At 38.7% G+C, this 13,849-nt stretch overlaps 1 protein-coding gene across 1 annotated transcript in view; it reads left to right on the top strand.

The window, feature by feature from the left end:
* The first annotated feature begins 869 nt into the window (after positions 1–869).
* Positions 870–13,849, top strand: part of MCTP1 (multiple C2 domains, transmembrane 1) — a 176,461-nt gene continuing 163,481 nt past the window's right edge. Inside the window, exon 1 of the mRNA XM_009330317.1 lies at positions 870–976. Within this exon, the coding sequence (XP_009328592.1) occupies positions 916–976 (61 nt within the window). The 5' untranslated portion in view covers positions 870–915. The remainder of the gene's footprint in view (positions 977–13,849) is intronic.

Genomic DNA, 13,849 nt, shown 5'->3' with positions numbered 1-13,849 from the left:
ATGTGGTGTTCCAAGCATGCATTGTAATTAGATGCTAGAGAGATGTGTTAAAAACTATTTTGCAAAAGCTTGTACAAACTAAGAAACATAATTTCTCTCCTTTGTCATTTGGGACAGGAATGTGGTTACTATTCACGCAGTCCAGAGAGTTCCTTTCATTCTGACTTCCTTTATTTATTTATTTTTTATTTTTTATGATACAGTTTATACAACTAACTACTCTAAGAATCTTATCTTTGCCCTGGCAAACAGGGAAACTAAGAAGGCATGTATTACAAATGAAGAGATATAGCTGCATTTAATGTCTTTATGACACCCCACCCCCAGTTCCCCCCATAACTCTGTGGAAAAAAACACGTATCTTGCAAAGTCCTGCAGTAGCTGACAAAATCATAACTCATGTATATTTATTCAATACCTAGATTAGCACTGTCGAATAAATACAGGGTCTGAGGCTACTGGTAATGATTAGTCCAAATAGCACTGTAAGGTCTAGGTCTGTTTTTTCTTACTCTGCTCTAGTGGGCCAGGAGTCTGTGTGGATGTAATTAAAAATTGAGGTTGCCATAGTAAATACAGGTATCAAAGAATTATTTTTCAACCACCTTTTTTAATTAATAAATTTAACCATTGAGATGTCAACCCGTCTTGGTTGTGTTTTGCTAAAAAAAAAAGAATGCTCGGGAATTGTCATACTGATGACAGGAGCAGGTTTCTTGGTGTTGGGATATTAGCTCTGAGGTGGGGGAATGGGATATGGCCTTGTCTTAGTTCAACAGGATGGTGATACCAAGGAAAAATATACCTTACATGAAATTTTTAGTAACATCAGCTATTGCATTTTTATTTTTTCCCCTCCAGAGAAGAAATCTGGTTGGAACGAGTAATGCAGATTTTCCCTCTGGAGATCCCGGAATGTACCAGTTGGACGTTACTCTAAGAAGAGGACAGAATTTAGCAGCACGGGACCGTGGAGGTAAGGGTGCTGGTAAACACTGCCTTAATGTTTGGGAAGTTACATGTCCATTGGGTAAATTTATATGAGGGTATGGAAAGTTACAACTAAGGTTTGAATTGTAAGTGTGTTAGTTAAACTCTGCTTAAAACTACGTAGAAGTACTTTGACTCAAAAGCATGAAGTAAAAGGAGCTAGGGCCAGCTAAACCCACACAGGAGGAGAAATAAGATTTAGGTAATATTGGTTTGATTCTTCTGCTAGCTAATTTTCCTCCCTTTTTTGAATGTTTCAAACTAAGAAGGGTGTGATAGATTTACTTTAACTGTGCAGATTTGTGCTGTCTTGCTCACACAAGTGCTGTCTTGCTGCTTACTTTGTTCCTTGACTGCTTAACTGATAAATACTGGAGCCGTGTTTAAAGACAACAACAGTAAAACCCCTCTATCATGTGTCCAGGCTTTACCTGTTGGTCAATCTGCTGATCACATATTGGCATTTTACAGTCTGCATGTACCGCACATGTAGTTCAGACGTAGAAAGGATTCCTAAAAGGTATTTTGACCTGCAGGAACACAGCAGGCTGACTCAGTGACTCTGTACATACAACTGCAGCTCATATTTAAAATTAGATTAAGTCAGTAATCCACTTCCTGAACAGCAATGTGAGCATGATAAATCTGACTAACAGCCTATTTTGGACTTGTCGTAATTTATTCCTTGGGAGAGAGAAAAAGCCATAGTAGAAATTTAACTACAAAAAGTAGTATTGCACAGGACCTTTCCATGCTTACCTGATGAAGTGACTTGAGCAATTTCAGATCTCAAATATAGTAGCAGAAACCTAGAAGGCTGTTTACATTGATAGGAAATTACTTCACTGATATTTATGTCACTGAAACTGAAATTGTAATATACTCACTCTTGCAAGAATAAACTTTTATGTATATTCTTCCTCTAGATGTATTGATATTCTATCAAGCTTTGCCTGACATTTCATTAAAAATACTCAAATGTTTTTGTTCCATGAGCTAGAGAGACTTGCCCAGTTCCTGAATAAGTGTTGTAATTCAGTCATATCCATCATTCATATTATTTGTAAATAAACAAAAATGTGAATGTAAATGTGATTATTTGTATGCAAGGAAAACATCTGTAATTTTTTTTTTCCCCGTAATACAGGAGTGTAGGTCTAGAGTAAACAAAAGATAGGAGATCCGTCTCCTAAGATGGAATCTCAGGTTCTGAAATGAATACTAGGTGCTGTATAAAATGTCAAGTGTTTTAAAAGGTCAGTTTGGCAAGCTGCCACTCGAGCAGCAAGGAAGCCTCCTCAAGCTACCTGGGAGGCAACATGCCAAGAGTGGTGTTTCCTCAGTACTTACTAGTCCCAGAGCCCAGACACTAGGGTTGCACCCGACGGTTGTCACCCACCCTGTTTTGGAGCCTGTAATTCACTTTGGATGGTATACACCTATCGCCTTTCAAAAGGCTGAGTAAGTACTGGCTTTTTCTTTTGAAAAGATACTGGGGGAGAAGGTAGTTGTTGGGCTCTGGTTTCACAGAATAGTCTCGTAGCTTGAAATCTTACCAAAAAGGCGAGATGCCTGGGTTACTCTCTGCTCGCTTTCTGAATTTTTTCCTGACTCTGATAAAGCTCAGCTCTCCCATCTTTAGCAGCCAAGGGAGTGTTTTACCAAGCCACTGCAAGCTTGTCAGGAAGGAGAATGTGCGTGGTGTCTTACTGAAGTGTAGAAGATCCTTCAGGCCAGATGGGGAGCTACAGATGTGCTCCGTCCCGCATTGACCAGGTTTCAGATCTCAAGTGGGTTTGGGCTTCCAGGACTGAGCCTTTGTTTCTTAAGGGGAAAATATGGAAACAGTACCTTGTAATGGGACGCCAAGCTAGGACCCGTCCACTCTTGACTGAATGTCCTGGCTGTCATCCACTGTGTTTCTGCTTGTTTTCCCTTTCTCTTGGAGCTACTCAGTGAGATTTTAAGAGCGCCTGCAGAACTTGAATCGAGGGCACTTTACAGGCATTAGGTGGGCACTTAGTGGATTTAGATGGCTGCTTGAATGGGAAGTGCACAGAAAGGGGCTTGATTCGGGAAGTCAGTTTTGTTTAAATCCTGTCTTGAGTGTAATACTTGCTTTTTTTAATTTATTGTTTAAAGTATCCCTGTGGTAGTCCCAGTGGTGTTTCACTAAGGAACTGGGCATGTAAAACAGAATTCTTACTGGAAGTTTATGTGGGTGCAAGAGGAGATTCAGCAAGGTCATGGAAGAAAAATCCACAAAGGGCATTGAAATGCACAGAAAACACATCTAACTCTGAAGGTCTTTGCTCCAAATTCTTGATGCCTAGGAGGACATTGGAGGGAAATAATATATGTGCCTGTCATCTTGTTTCTCTGTTAGCATCTGCTTATAGTCCCTGATGGAGACAGAGCAGTGAGGTCGCAGGACCTTTGTTCCGAGCCAGTACCAGTGTTTCTGTTGCATTGCCTGCATGCTGCAGCAGTGCCGTACCAGCGGTTACGAGCCAGAATGTGACTACAGGACAGTTCATGGGAGGCACTGTGTAAGAATATACATCCAGATGTTAAGTGGAGCTACTAAGACAGATGTGTTAGATATTAAAAATGGAGCTTGGGAGATTTATCCCAGGACTGTCTCAGAGGAGTCTTACACTGTAAGTCTGTAACAGCGCATTAACACCCCATTCTTCCAAAACTTTTTACAGATCCTCTGCTTAAAAGCCTGACAATTGAATTTTCTCCAAATACTGTGAATTTCACTCTAAAAGAAGACTTGAACTACATAGTAGAAAGGAATTTTGTTTTAATTTTAGCTTTTTGTTCTTTAATTTTTGAAGTGCAGTTTCATGTATCTTTTTAGAAACCTGCTGCTGAACATATTGCAGTCTTGGAATTCAAAGTTGAATTCTCATGTCGTGAATGTTCTGCACACTTTGTCTTCCCAAAATTTATAAAAAGAGACACCACAACATTCTCAGAAGATAAGGGGAAAGAGTGAAGCTATATTTATGTGGCTAGCAATGCCAGCATTAATCACGGCTGTTAGTTGATAAATAGCACCACTGATAGTCACAGCAAAAGGGGAACAGAACATTCTTCATGAGAGGACCAACATCTTGCTGTTGTCTTCTCAAATGATTGAAAATAATCCTTCCTATAACAGGCAATATTTGTCCTCTGGTTTGTGCAGTAAGATGGAAGGAAATGTAACCATTTTAACTCCTCATCTTCACAAGAAATCCTGTCTTCAGTCTGATCCAGCTTTTCTTCCAAGTACCACGGAGCTGTGGTACCACAACTTCATCTCAGCTATGTGATGAGACAGATTACATTTTGGCTTCTGGCAAAATCGTGTAGTGACCACAAATGTGGTTTATAACATATGCTTTATTTAAGCCATCCCTGAAGTAAACCATATACTTAGTTAGATTTAAAAATTTGTTTTCTGAGACTTTTTGCTGTAAGATTGGGAAAAACTGTGTCATGTGGGACCTGGTAAGTTGGTAATACTAACAAGTTAACCTTATTATACCTACATCTTTATGTTTTCCTTTTCAGTTTTGATCTCTCATTTTCTTTTTGTCGTATACAGTGTTTGTGTAATATCACATATATCTTTAAGAGTTTTTTCTGGAGTTAAAATTTTTAGATTAAAAAGACCCCTTTGGTTTGTTGCTGGTCTCTGACTTCCTGCATGTGGAGTTTATATGGCTACTCCATATTGGTAACATGCCTTTATAGATGTTTTGCAATATCTTAAATATTGTTTTTAAACAAATGAACAAAAACCCCATGTGGTTGATCCATTTTTGCTTTAAAAGAGACTAATTTTGAAATGCAAACTGAAATGCTGTAGCACAAAATTGGTGAAAAGGGGAGTTATATCTTAGTCACTAGTTTTCTACGATTCTCTTCAGTCAAAAGAAAGATGCCAAAATAGTCTTTTAAGTGTTTTAAATATATTTTCCTCACAGTGTTTTTGTATTTCACTGGAGCCTGGAATCCACTCCCTTTCGTGCCTTTTGAGAAATGTACACTGCTGGTTTGCTGCTCCACTTTAGACAAAGTTGGCAAATAAGTACCACAGGTTAATCCTGAGGACTTTGTGTCATGTCAAAAAACAGGCTAGATACTTGATGAATTTGATCCCTTCTGGCTTCAAAATTTATAATTTTTTTTTTTTACAAAATGCATGAAGATTGACCTGATCATGCAAAATAGCACAAGGAAAATACTTTTTTGAGCATAAGTGAAACGTTCGTTGGCTTTTTCATGTTGATTAGAAGTAGTGTATTTTCTGTGTGAAATCTTACAGGAAGAGTTCCTGAAAACAGCTGTTTATTGTTGTCTAAGGCCTTGATCTCTAAATGGATAATACTGCCAGATCTCTGTGTCTCTCTCTGTAGGAGGCAGTTCAGTAATGCTTCCTGAGACTGGAGCATCTGTCTTTGTAGAAACAGATGAGGGGTTGGTCTTTAAGTGGCTGACTCTGGTACTGAAACCTGCACCCGAAGATGGCAAGAAGCAAGCCAGAAATAGTGTGCAATTAGTGCCCTCGTGCAGTACAAAGACTGCATTTCAATTTGATAAATTTACCATTTCCCATATGAAATATTTATATCAGTAAGAAACTAGCTACTTAAATTGAGAATAATTGGGAGAGATCACTGTCAAAACCAGGAGAATCTGAAGAACTGTCACAGTGCAAGAACATACACATAGACTTTGCATTTTGTCTGCTGAATAACTCTGTATACATTTACATTTTCAGGATCTAGAAGAAAAGTAAGTGCCAATGGGATAACAAGTAAAGTGAGATGATTAAGTGATGATTAAGAGATGATGATTTACGATACTCCTATTCTGTGCAATAACACAACATTGAAAGCAAACCTATGTATAAGGCAATGCATTTAAAATTACTGAAAAAACTTTTCATTTAAGCCTAACTACAGAGCACGTTATCTGTGCTTGAACCATGGGTTTCACTGATACAGGATACTGAAATTCAGTCCTTCACTTGGTTAGAATACAGTGTATACAGTGTAGCTTTGGAGATTGAGAAACTCTTCATCCTTATGACTCAGGTAGACCAGGATTATGGAATAAATGTTGCTTATTGTGAAATATTGCCCAGTCCGTCACACAGTTGAGAATAGTAGGAACATGCCCCTGTTCTGTTTCCTGGAGAGATGAGATGAGAGAGTTATTGGCATAAATCAATAGTGTAGTGCTTGCACCATCTTCCGAATGTGGCAAATACTCACAAGGCAATAACCAAAGAGAAATGCTATTCATGGTGTAACAGGTAGCCAGATGCCAAATTATTTTTAAAAGGCCTTTTAAATCAGTATTTTCATGCCACTAAATGTGAACTTTCATCAAAGTAGCTCTTTAATTATTTTTTTATTTTAACATATTAATTAGGTATGGAATTTGAATGCTCTTTAATACAAAGGAAATCAGATATTAGTTTTTGGATGAAATCAAAGGATTTATATTTAGTTTAAATCAGAATGGGCAAGAATGATAGCCTATATGAAGGTGCTTCAGAAGGGTTACATTAAGTTTTAAGAACTCCTGGGGATGTGAATGTCTGGAAGAACTGATTTTTAAATGCTCAGTTTCCTTGTTACAGAGATAGCGAGGATAAGATGCTGAAACAAGAAATGGCAGCTTGGCATGCTTGTTACTCTGGAATTCATGTAAATATATGTATGTAAGTGTGCCAGCATTCACAGTGTGTAAAAACATTTACAGGATGTTTTATTTAAAGGTACACGCTTGTTAGGTAGGCAGTGCTTTTTGTCTGTATTTGAGTAAAGATGCCTAAGATTCAGGAAGAGGCTACTGGAGTTTTGCCTCTTTTTTCTGTAGAGAGAGGTTAGCTTTGGTTAAAGAGAATTGTGACTCCGGGTTTCATTCTGTCCACAGGTACAGATCAGTGTTGCCCAATGTAAAAAGTATACTGGAAAAATACTTCTTAGTTTCCTTCCTGCTCTGCCTTAGCCTTGCTGCCGCTGTTTTGCTCTCTGCAGCAGTGGGTGGTTTCTCTTCCCCTTGCAGCCTGGCCTCCTGCCGCTTGGCAGCTCTGGAGGCCGGTGGCGATATTTTCTCCCCACGGAAAGGTAGCCAGATCTCACGCAGGGTCCGGGCGGCAGTGCCTCATACCTGATGGTGATGGGGAGTAGTGTCCTTCTGCAATGTAGAAAAGCAAGGAGGAAAGAGCAGTGAGGAGTAGTGAGAAATGGGGTTGCACACTCTACTAATGTGCTGCAAGCAGCTTTGTCCATCTGAGCAGGTCCCTTTACAGCAGGTGCCAAAGTCCACTGGAGGATGGGGTCAATCGGTTGCCTTGGTTCCTTCTGCTCTAAGCTTGACATGGTGCCTGCTCTCACTGCCAGGTTCCTCACTGTGCCTGCACCTCTCCATCCAGCAAACAGCTTACATTAGGTCGACATGCAGCATTTTTCTTCTAAGGTGGCTTTCTGTTTCTATCATAGCCAGGAATTTTTACACACTCTAGGAAGTCGTCCCCCTTGAAAACTTCAGAGGGAACAGCTTCTCCCCTTTGCATGGGAAGCTGAAAAAAAGTCAGTCCGTCGCTTGCACCCTACTGATCTCTTGTCCTCCCTTGTATTTCGGTAAGCATCTGACCTGTAATGTTTCTCTTAACACACTGTGGCCCTTGGTTTTTCTCCTCATTTCTCCATCCCAAGAGGAAGGAAACACCTGAGGAAACTGCACAGCAGCCTTCTAAGAGGGTGGCTAAATGCCCTTTCCTGAGCCTTTAAGGGGGAGTCTGTTCCCATAGGAAGATGGACTGGCTCAAGTAAATTGTGGGATTATTAAATAATTTGAGAGCACGGCTTAGCAGCCATTCCTTGGCATTTTACAATGAAGATTTCTACAAGAATTCCAAAATAAACTCAGTCCTGGTACCTCTGCAGACAGCAACAGTTGCTGTGAATTTCCCCATGGCAAGGTCTGGCAGAAGCTGCCTGCGAGTGCTGGCTCTGTGCCACCCTCGGCAGAAACTGGCAAGTCCAGGCATTTGTCAAACACTGCTGTCAGCAGGCTCATGCACTTTACCAGCTTCCTCACAACCCTACTGTCTAGGCATCCAAATAAAAGACAGGTTTTTTGGAGCTGCAGAGTACTTTCAGCCAGAATCTACATCTGTGGGTAGCAGCCTATTTAATTTACTGAAAAATTTAATAAAAAAAAAAAAAACAACAACAAGAATTCCGCAAATGGAGATTTGTTTATGAGAATTATGCAGCATATGCAGAAATGTTTATTGATATGACTGAGTGGATATCGAAAAAATATAATTATGAAATGCAAAAATAACTTCCTAGTTTTTTTCAAACATTTTTTGATTAGTTGCTTTTAGGCACTCAAAATTAAAACTGTCAGTTTGCAGTACACTGGGAAAATTCATATGCAGCAAAGGTGGCAGTTGTATTGAGATGGACTGTGGACTAAATAGATTTATTGTAGGTTTAGAAATCACAAGCCATATTACACAGCAGGCTTCCTGAGCATTTTAAGTACACTCTAGATTTTGTGATTACTGAATTTATTTCTGATCTGTTGAAGTTGATAGTAGAATTTCCATCAGCTTGAGTGGACCACAATTTCCTTTCATGTCACAGTTTTGTGTGTAAAACAGTATGTACAATATATTAGAATCCTATAAAAATGCAATAGAAAGAAAACAATACAATAATCCTTACCTTCTTGGGAGAAATGCTGTGAATAGGTTTCTCACGTTTTCTAGAATAGGCCATTTGAGGCGTTGAGTGTTGCAATAAAAAATAGAAACTAGAGAAACTCTCCAGTTAAGCACTCATAAATAGCTGTTCAGAGGTGATCTTTGGGGCATTTTTTTGTATTTTGGTTATAGGTCAATTTAGAAGAATAGGAGGGAATTCTAATGAAACTTGAAGTACTCATACAAAGTGTAACATAAACTGTCAGTAAGAAATTATGTACTTGGGTACAGTGGTATACCTTGACCTGATGAACCCCTGGTGAAACACCGGCACAGGTTGCCCAGAGAGGTGGTGGATGCCCCGTCCCTGGAAACATTCCAGGTCAGGCTGGACGGGGCTCTGAGCAACCTGATCTAGTGGAAGATGTCCCTGCCCACGGCAGGGGGGTTGGACTAGATGACCTTCAGAGGTCCCTTCCAACCCAAACTATTCTATGATTCTATGATACAACTTCAAGTGTAATATAACTTGGAATTTAGAGGAGTCCAGCTCTCCAAAAATGTTTTTTCCTGGGTATGAAGTCAGGGATTTTTTTTCCCCGGTTTTAAGGCCTCATTGGTCTTGTGTGCCCGTTCAGCTGACCTCATGATGCAGTATGAGAAAGAGTAAAATTGATGTTCAAATTTGTTTGTAAAACTTTTCTGACAATGTACCATTAGATGACACTGCTGCAATCACAGTGTTGCCACTCTTGTTAATTACAGGTAGAGAATGCTTTTGGATTAGCACATGAATACAGAGAAATTATTAAAAGCAGTTTTTAGAACAGAGTCATTCTGGTCTTAGCTGATTACTTAGCAAATATTGTTCTAATTAAAGGCAAAAATGGGAATTTTCAGAATTATGTATTGCAGAAGGGTGAATGAGAAAAATCCTTCTCTCCCACAACCTAACCCTGTTTTCCTTCTGTACCTTTTCCTACCGATGCTCCTGTTTTAACGCTTAAAATATGTCTAAAACAGTATTTTGAACTGTATATAGTATGTGTATGTGTAATTTCACTGGAGATCCAGTGAGCCATACAAAGTAAAAATCTTGTATTATCTCAGTCTGTCACCTAGTTACAGTTTCTATTACCTACACTTTTATGAATAGCATTTCTAGTTGCAAAATGTTCCTTCCCTTTTCTTTATATTTGAGAAGACTTTTTTAAAATAAAAGAATGCAGTCCATTAATCCCAGCTTCTGCAGTCTTTTTGGACTGATTTCTCCATTGATACCCTTGCAAAGTGTTTGGGAAGTAAAACGAGGCACAATAATAAGCGGGGTAGTTATTTTTCATTGTTATGAAAATAAGTTTGACTGGGAGTATTAACTCATCTTCATATCAAGAGTAAGAAATTGGCTGATTTTCAATCAGAATACTGTATCTTGACTTCTGATGATGTTTGCCTTTTGTATTGATTTCTAGCTGACTTGCTACAGTCATATTCTTGGTAGCTTTCACGATAATAAGAAATGAGAGTTTTGCCAATAGGCGAGGTTAATGGTTCGACTGTAAATATTCCTTTTCTGATTGCTGTCTGTCATTGATACTGTTATTTTCTTATCATACGGAGCTTAGTGAACACATGTTGCTGTGTAAGTTAAGCTATAAAGCAAAAGACAGCAATCACGGGAGATGAACCTTCTGGCTAAGAGCAGTAAAAGTCTGTCATTAAGACCTGGGAGAAAAACGAGATGAATGGAACCCTTGCATTACTGCGGCTGCTTCTATCTCTGCTGTGTCATCTTCTGTGAGGTCTTGTGACTATAACAATTATTCTCTGTCTAAAAATGATTTCAGCATTGACTGTGCTCAGAATTTGACTTCAACCCAGGAGAACCAAACCACTGTGTTTCTCTATAAAATGGCTCTAACTGGACTGAACATAACTGATTTATGAAGAGGACTTGCTGTATTTTTTTCTGAAATGGTATAAAGCTCCTGGTAGGCTTATATTTTTATTTATTTGTTACTATGCCCCAAACAGGAAAGTGAATCATGGGCACAATCCATCCCTGAGTGATCTTGATCTAAACATGTCGACGTGCAAAAGAGAGATACAGATGAGGAAGCGTAAGGAACTTCATTTCATCTGCAGAAGAGCCCCACTTTTCGTAGCAGTAGCACGATGTGGAGCCTTTGTTGTGAACTACGTGGCATGAGATTGAGAAGGAAGGAGGAGCTGGGTCTAAGTGAGGGCAATCTGTGACAGACAAGCACAAATTCCTGCTTGGCCAAAAAGTTTCCTACTAGTCCAGCAGGAGCAGCAGGAGATACTTAGAGGATGCAGGGTGGGGTTTTCTGTTGTGTTACCGTTATTCCAGTCCCTTAGAGCTTATCGAAGTGGGAGTCACACTAATTCCCTGCTGATTAGTGAATACACCTCGTCCAAAGCATGCATGACATGGCTTTGTACTTGTTCAGGTTCTTTCTTGTAAATTGTCGTAGTCTAGAGGCATAATTTGGAACGCTTTTCTCCCAAACTATAAAACTGTAGTTGTGATTCCATTTTTATTAGTACCGAAAAGGACAAAAATAATCAAAATTTGTTTGCAGATTCTAGTAATAACACTAGGGATCGGGTTTTCTTGACTATAACTTTTTAGTCCTTGGGGTTTTTTACCATCACTTAGAAATGGCTATTTCTGGTTTAAGATCAGTGCTGAGAATAAAGCATGTTTCTTCTTTTTCTCTTCCATGATAAATGCACCAAGGAATTGCTTATTCAGCAAATACATGTATATAATAACGAATCTCAAATTATTTCCCTTTCTTTCAGTTTCATTGCCATGATTCTTATTCTTTAAGTGTTGTAGGGAATGTGTTTATCATTCACTTTTAATTTCACATGACAACGTATCGTGTAGTTAAAAGGATTTTTCCTTTGCTAGACATGTGGAGCATAGTGCTAACATTGCAGATTGCAAAACATGCTTGTCTACCACTGGTATTTGTAGAGGCTACGCTTTCATTCCTTTTTAATAGCTTTTGTTCTCAAAGAAGAGATTAATATTCATAGGAGGGGAAAAAGCATGTATGTTCCTGGATACATGCCTGGATTGCTGTGTGAATGTAGGTGATCACTGAGTAAGTCTTTCCAAGTTGCAAACATCTCACTGAAGCTTTGAATCGTCTTATCCCTCTAGCTATAAAGTAACGGAGATAAAGCAAGAGGACTTTGACAGTCCTAAAATAAGGTAGAAGAAGAAAGTTTAGTAGGCTGTCAAGTCACCTGTAGTGCCGCTGCACTGCTATGGCAAATGCCGATACCTGTGTCAAAAGTTGAGTGATGTTCCTGAGTGGACTATTGCAGTGGGAATTTATGCCAAGACTGAAAGGAGAGATTCCTCCAGTCAGGTGACCTGTTGGCCAGGGAAGACGACGTGGCACTTCAGTCATCTCCGCTACTCCAGTAGCCCAAATCCCTGTGAAGCCTTTTATTGGTAATACAGGTAAATTGACAGAGCATCGGTAGCAGCAGCTTGGCTTGGGACTTCCGGACCACCATCTTCAGATGGAGGAATCTGGTCTGTTAATTCGAAGTCATTAATAGGCATCAAACACCTCTGTGTCTGATCGTTAAAAGAGAATAGAAAGTCCTGCTTTGTTAGCACAATTCTACTATGTTGGTTTTTTTCAGATTACTATATGCAAATAAGGAAATACCAACATTAAGGTTTTCTAGCTAGTAAATTAAAATTTTATTTTAAGGCAAGATTCACATAGTATGTTTCTGTGAATGTTTCTTCATAGTGTAGGTTTTCTTTCATGTGACTTCAGCTGGGATTGCATTGCAATGAGTATAGTTTCAACCAAGGTATTAAATATACATTGGACCTTTTTTTGTTGTGCCAAACATATGCAGGCTGAGGGCTGCTAAGGCTTCTATTTTTGCTATACCTAGCATTTTTTTTTCACATTTTAAGATTCAGCTTTTATTTCAGTTTGCATTTAATGTGTAGTAAATCATTATCCCTGGGGAACGGAGAAGAACTTGCACATTTTACTGGAGAGGAGGATCATTGACTGTGTTGTTACATTGACGAGGGCAACTCACATGTTTGTCAATTGCAAGTATATACCAAAAAGATTATTTCTGTAAAAGTGGAAGGTATAATCTATAAGACCAACAGTGAGCTGTGCTTTTTAGACAAAGCAAATCAGAGCCCTCTGTCTTTGTCCCAGAAGAAGTGAAACCTCTGATTGATTTTGCAAAAGCTGGCTGTCTTGAAAAACAAACAGTCATGCTTATTTTCAACAATTTCAGGAAGATTGTAATTTCAGTCCTGAGGTTTTAGGGGCAGAGCAAACAGTCTTTCCTTTGATTAAGGGATGTAATTCTGTTTATATTAAAGTATATTAATTAGAATAATTGGGCTGCAAGGAAAACATTTCCGTGGCATGCTTAAATCCTGTTTAAATGAAACTGACTTCAACCATGCTTAAAATGAAATATAAAAGTTTTCTTGAAATTAGGCTGGCCATTGCACATTTGCTTTTGGTCTATTCTGTCCTGTGCCAGTATGTTTTTTTCATTCTTTCTATTTCACAAGCATAATTACTATTTGCTTAAATGAGTATTTACTAAACTAAGTAACGATACTTGTCACGGGCTACATTGAAACACATTACTAAAGCTGCCTTTTTTGTGGCAGGAATGAGTCTTCAAAAGAAAGATAAAAAGCTGTGATTGTTATAACCGGTATTTTTTAATGGGCATTGAGTAATTAAAATCCTGTATTCCCTCTTGACTTTTGAGTAGAACTCTGCATCCTGTAGCATCGTGTGCTCACTGTGAATTTGTAATTGGCATCTTCATTCTTAGGATATTTGTTTTCCAGAAGTGCTTTGTGTCATTTAAACTAATTTATGTCCTTTCTAGGTTAGCTGGCTGGATAATTCTTTGCTAGGTGGATAGAAAGACAGAAAGTAGGATTATTTATGGAAAAGCTGTAGTTTTTAGTGCTGTAGTGCTTAGTTGTGGTGTTTAGGGAGTTGCTGAAGACGAATGAGAAGATAGGCTTGGCAGCTCTTCTACAAGACAAATAATAACAATTACTATTTCTGTTTGTTAAATTAATATAAAATA

This window comes from Pygoscelis adeliae, unplaced genomic scaffold (assembly GCF_000699105.1).
Source record: "Pygoscelis adeliae isolate BGI_AS28 unplaced genomic scaffold, ASM69910v1 Scaffold178, whole genome shotgun sequence".
NCBI lineage: Eukaryota > Metazoa > Chordata > Aves > Sphenisciformes > Spheniscidae > Pygoscelis > Pygoscelis adeliae.
This window is presented reverse-complemented; position numbering and strand designations above follow the sequence as displayed.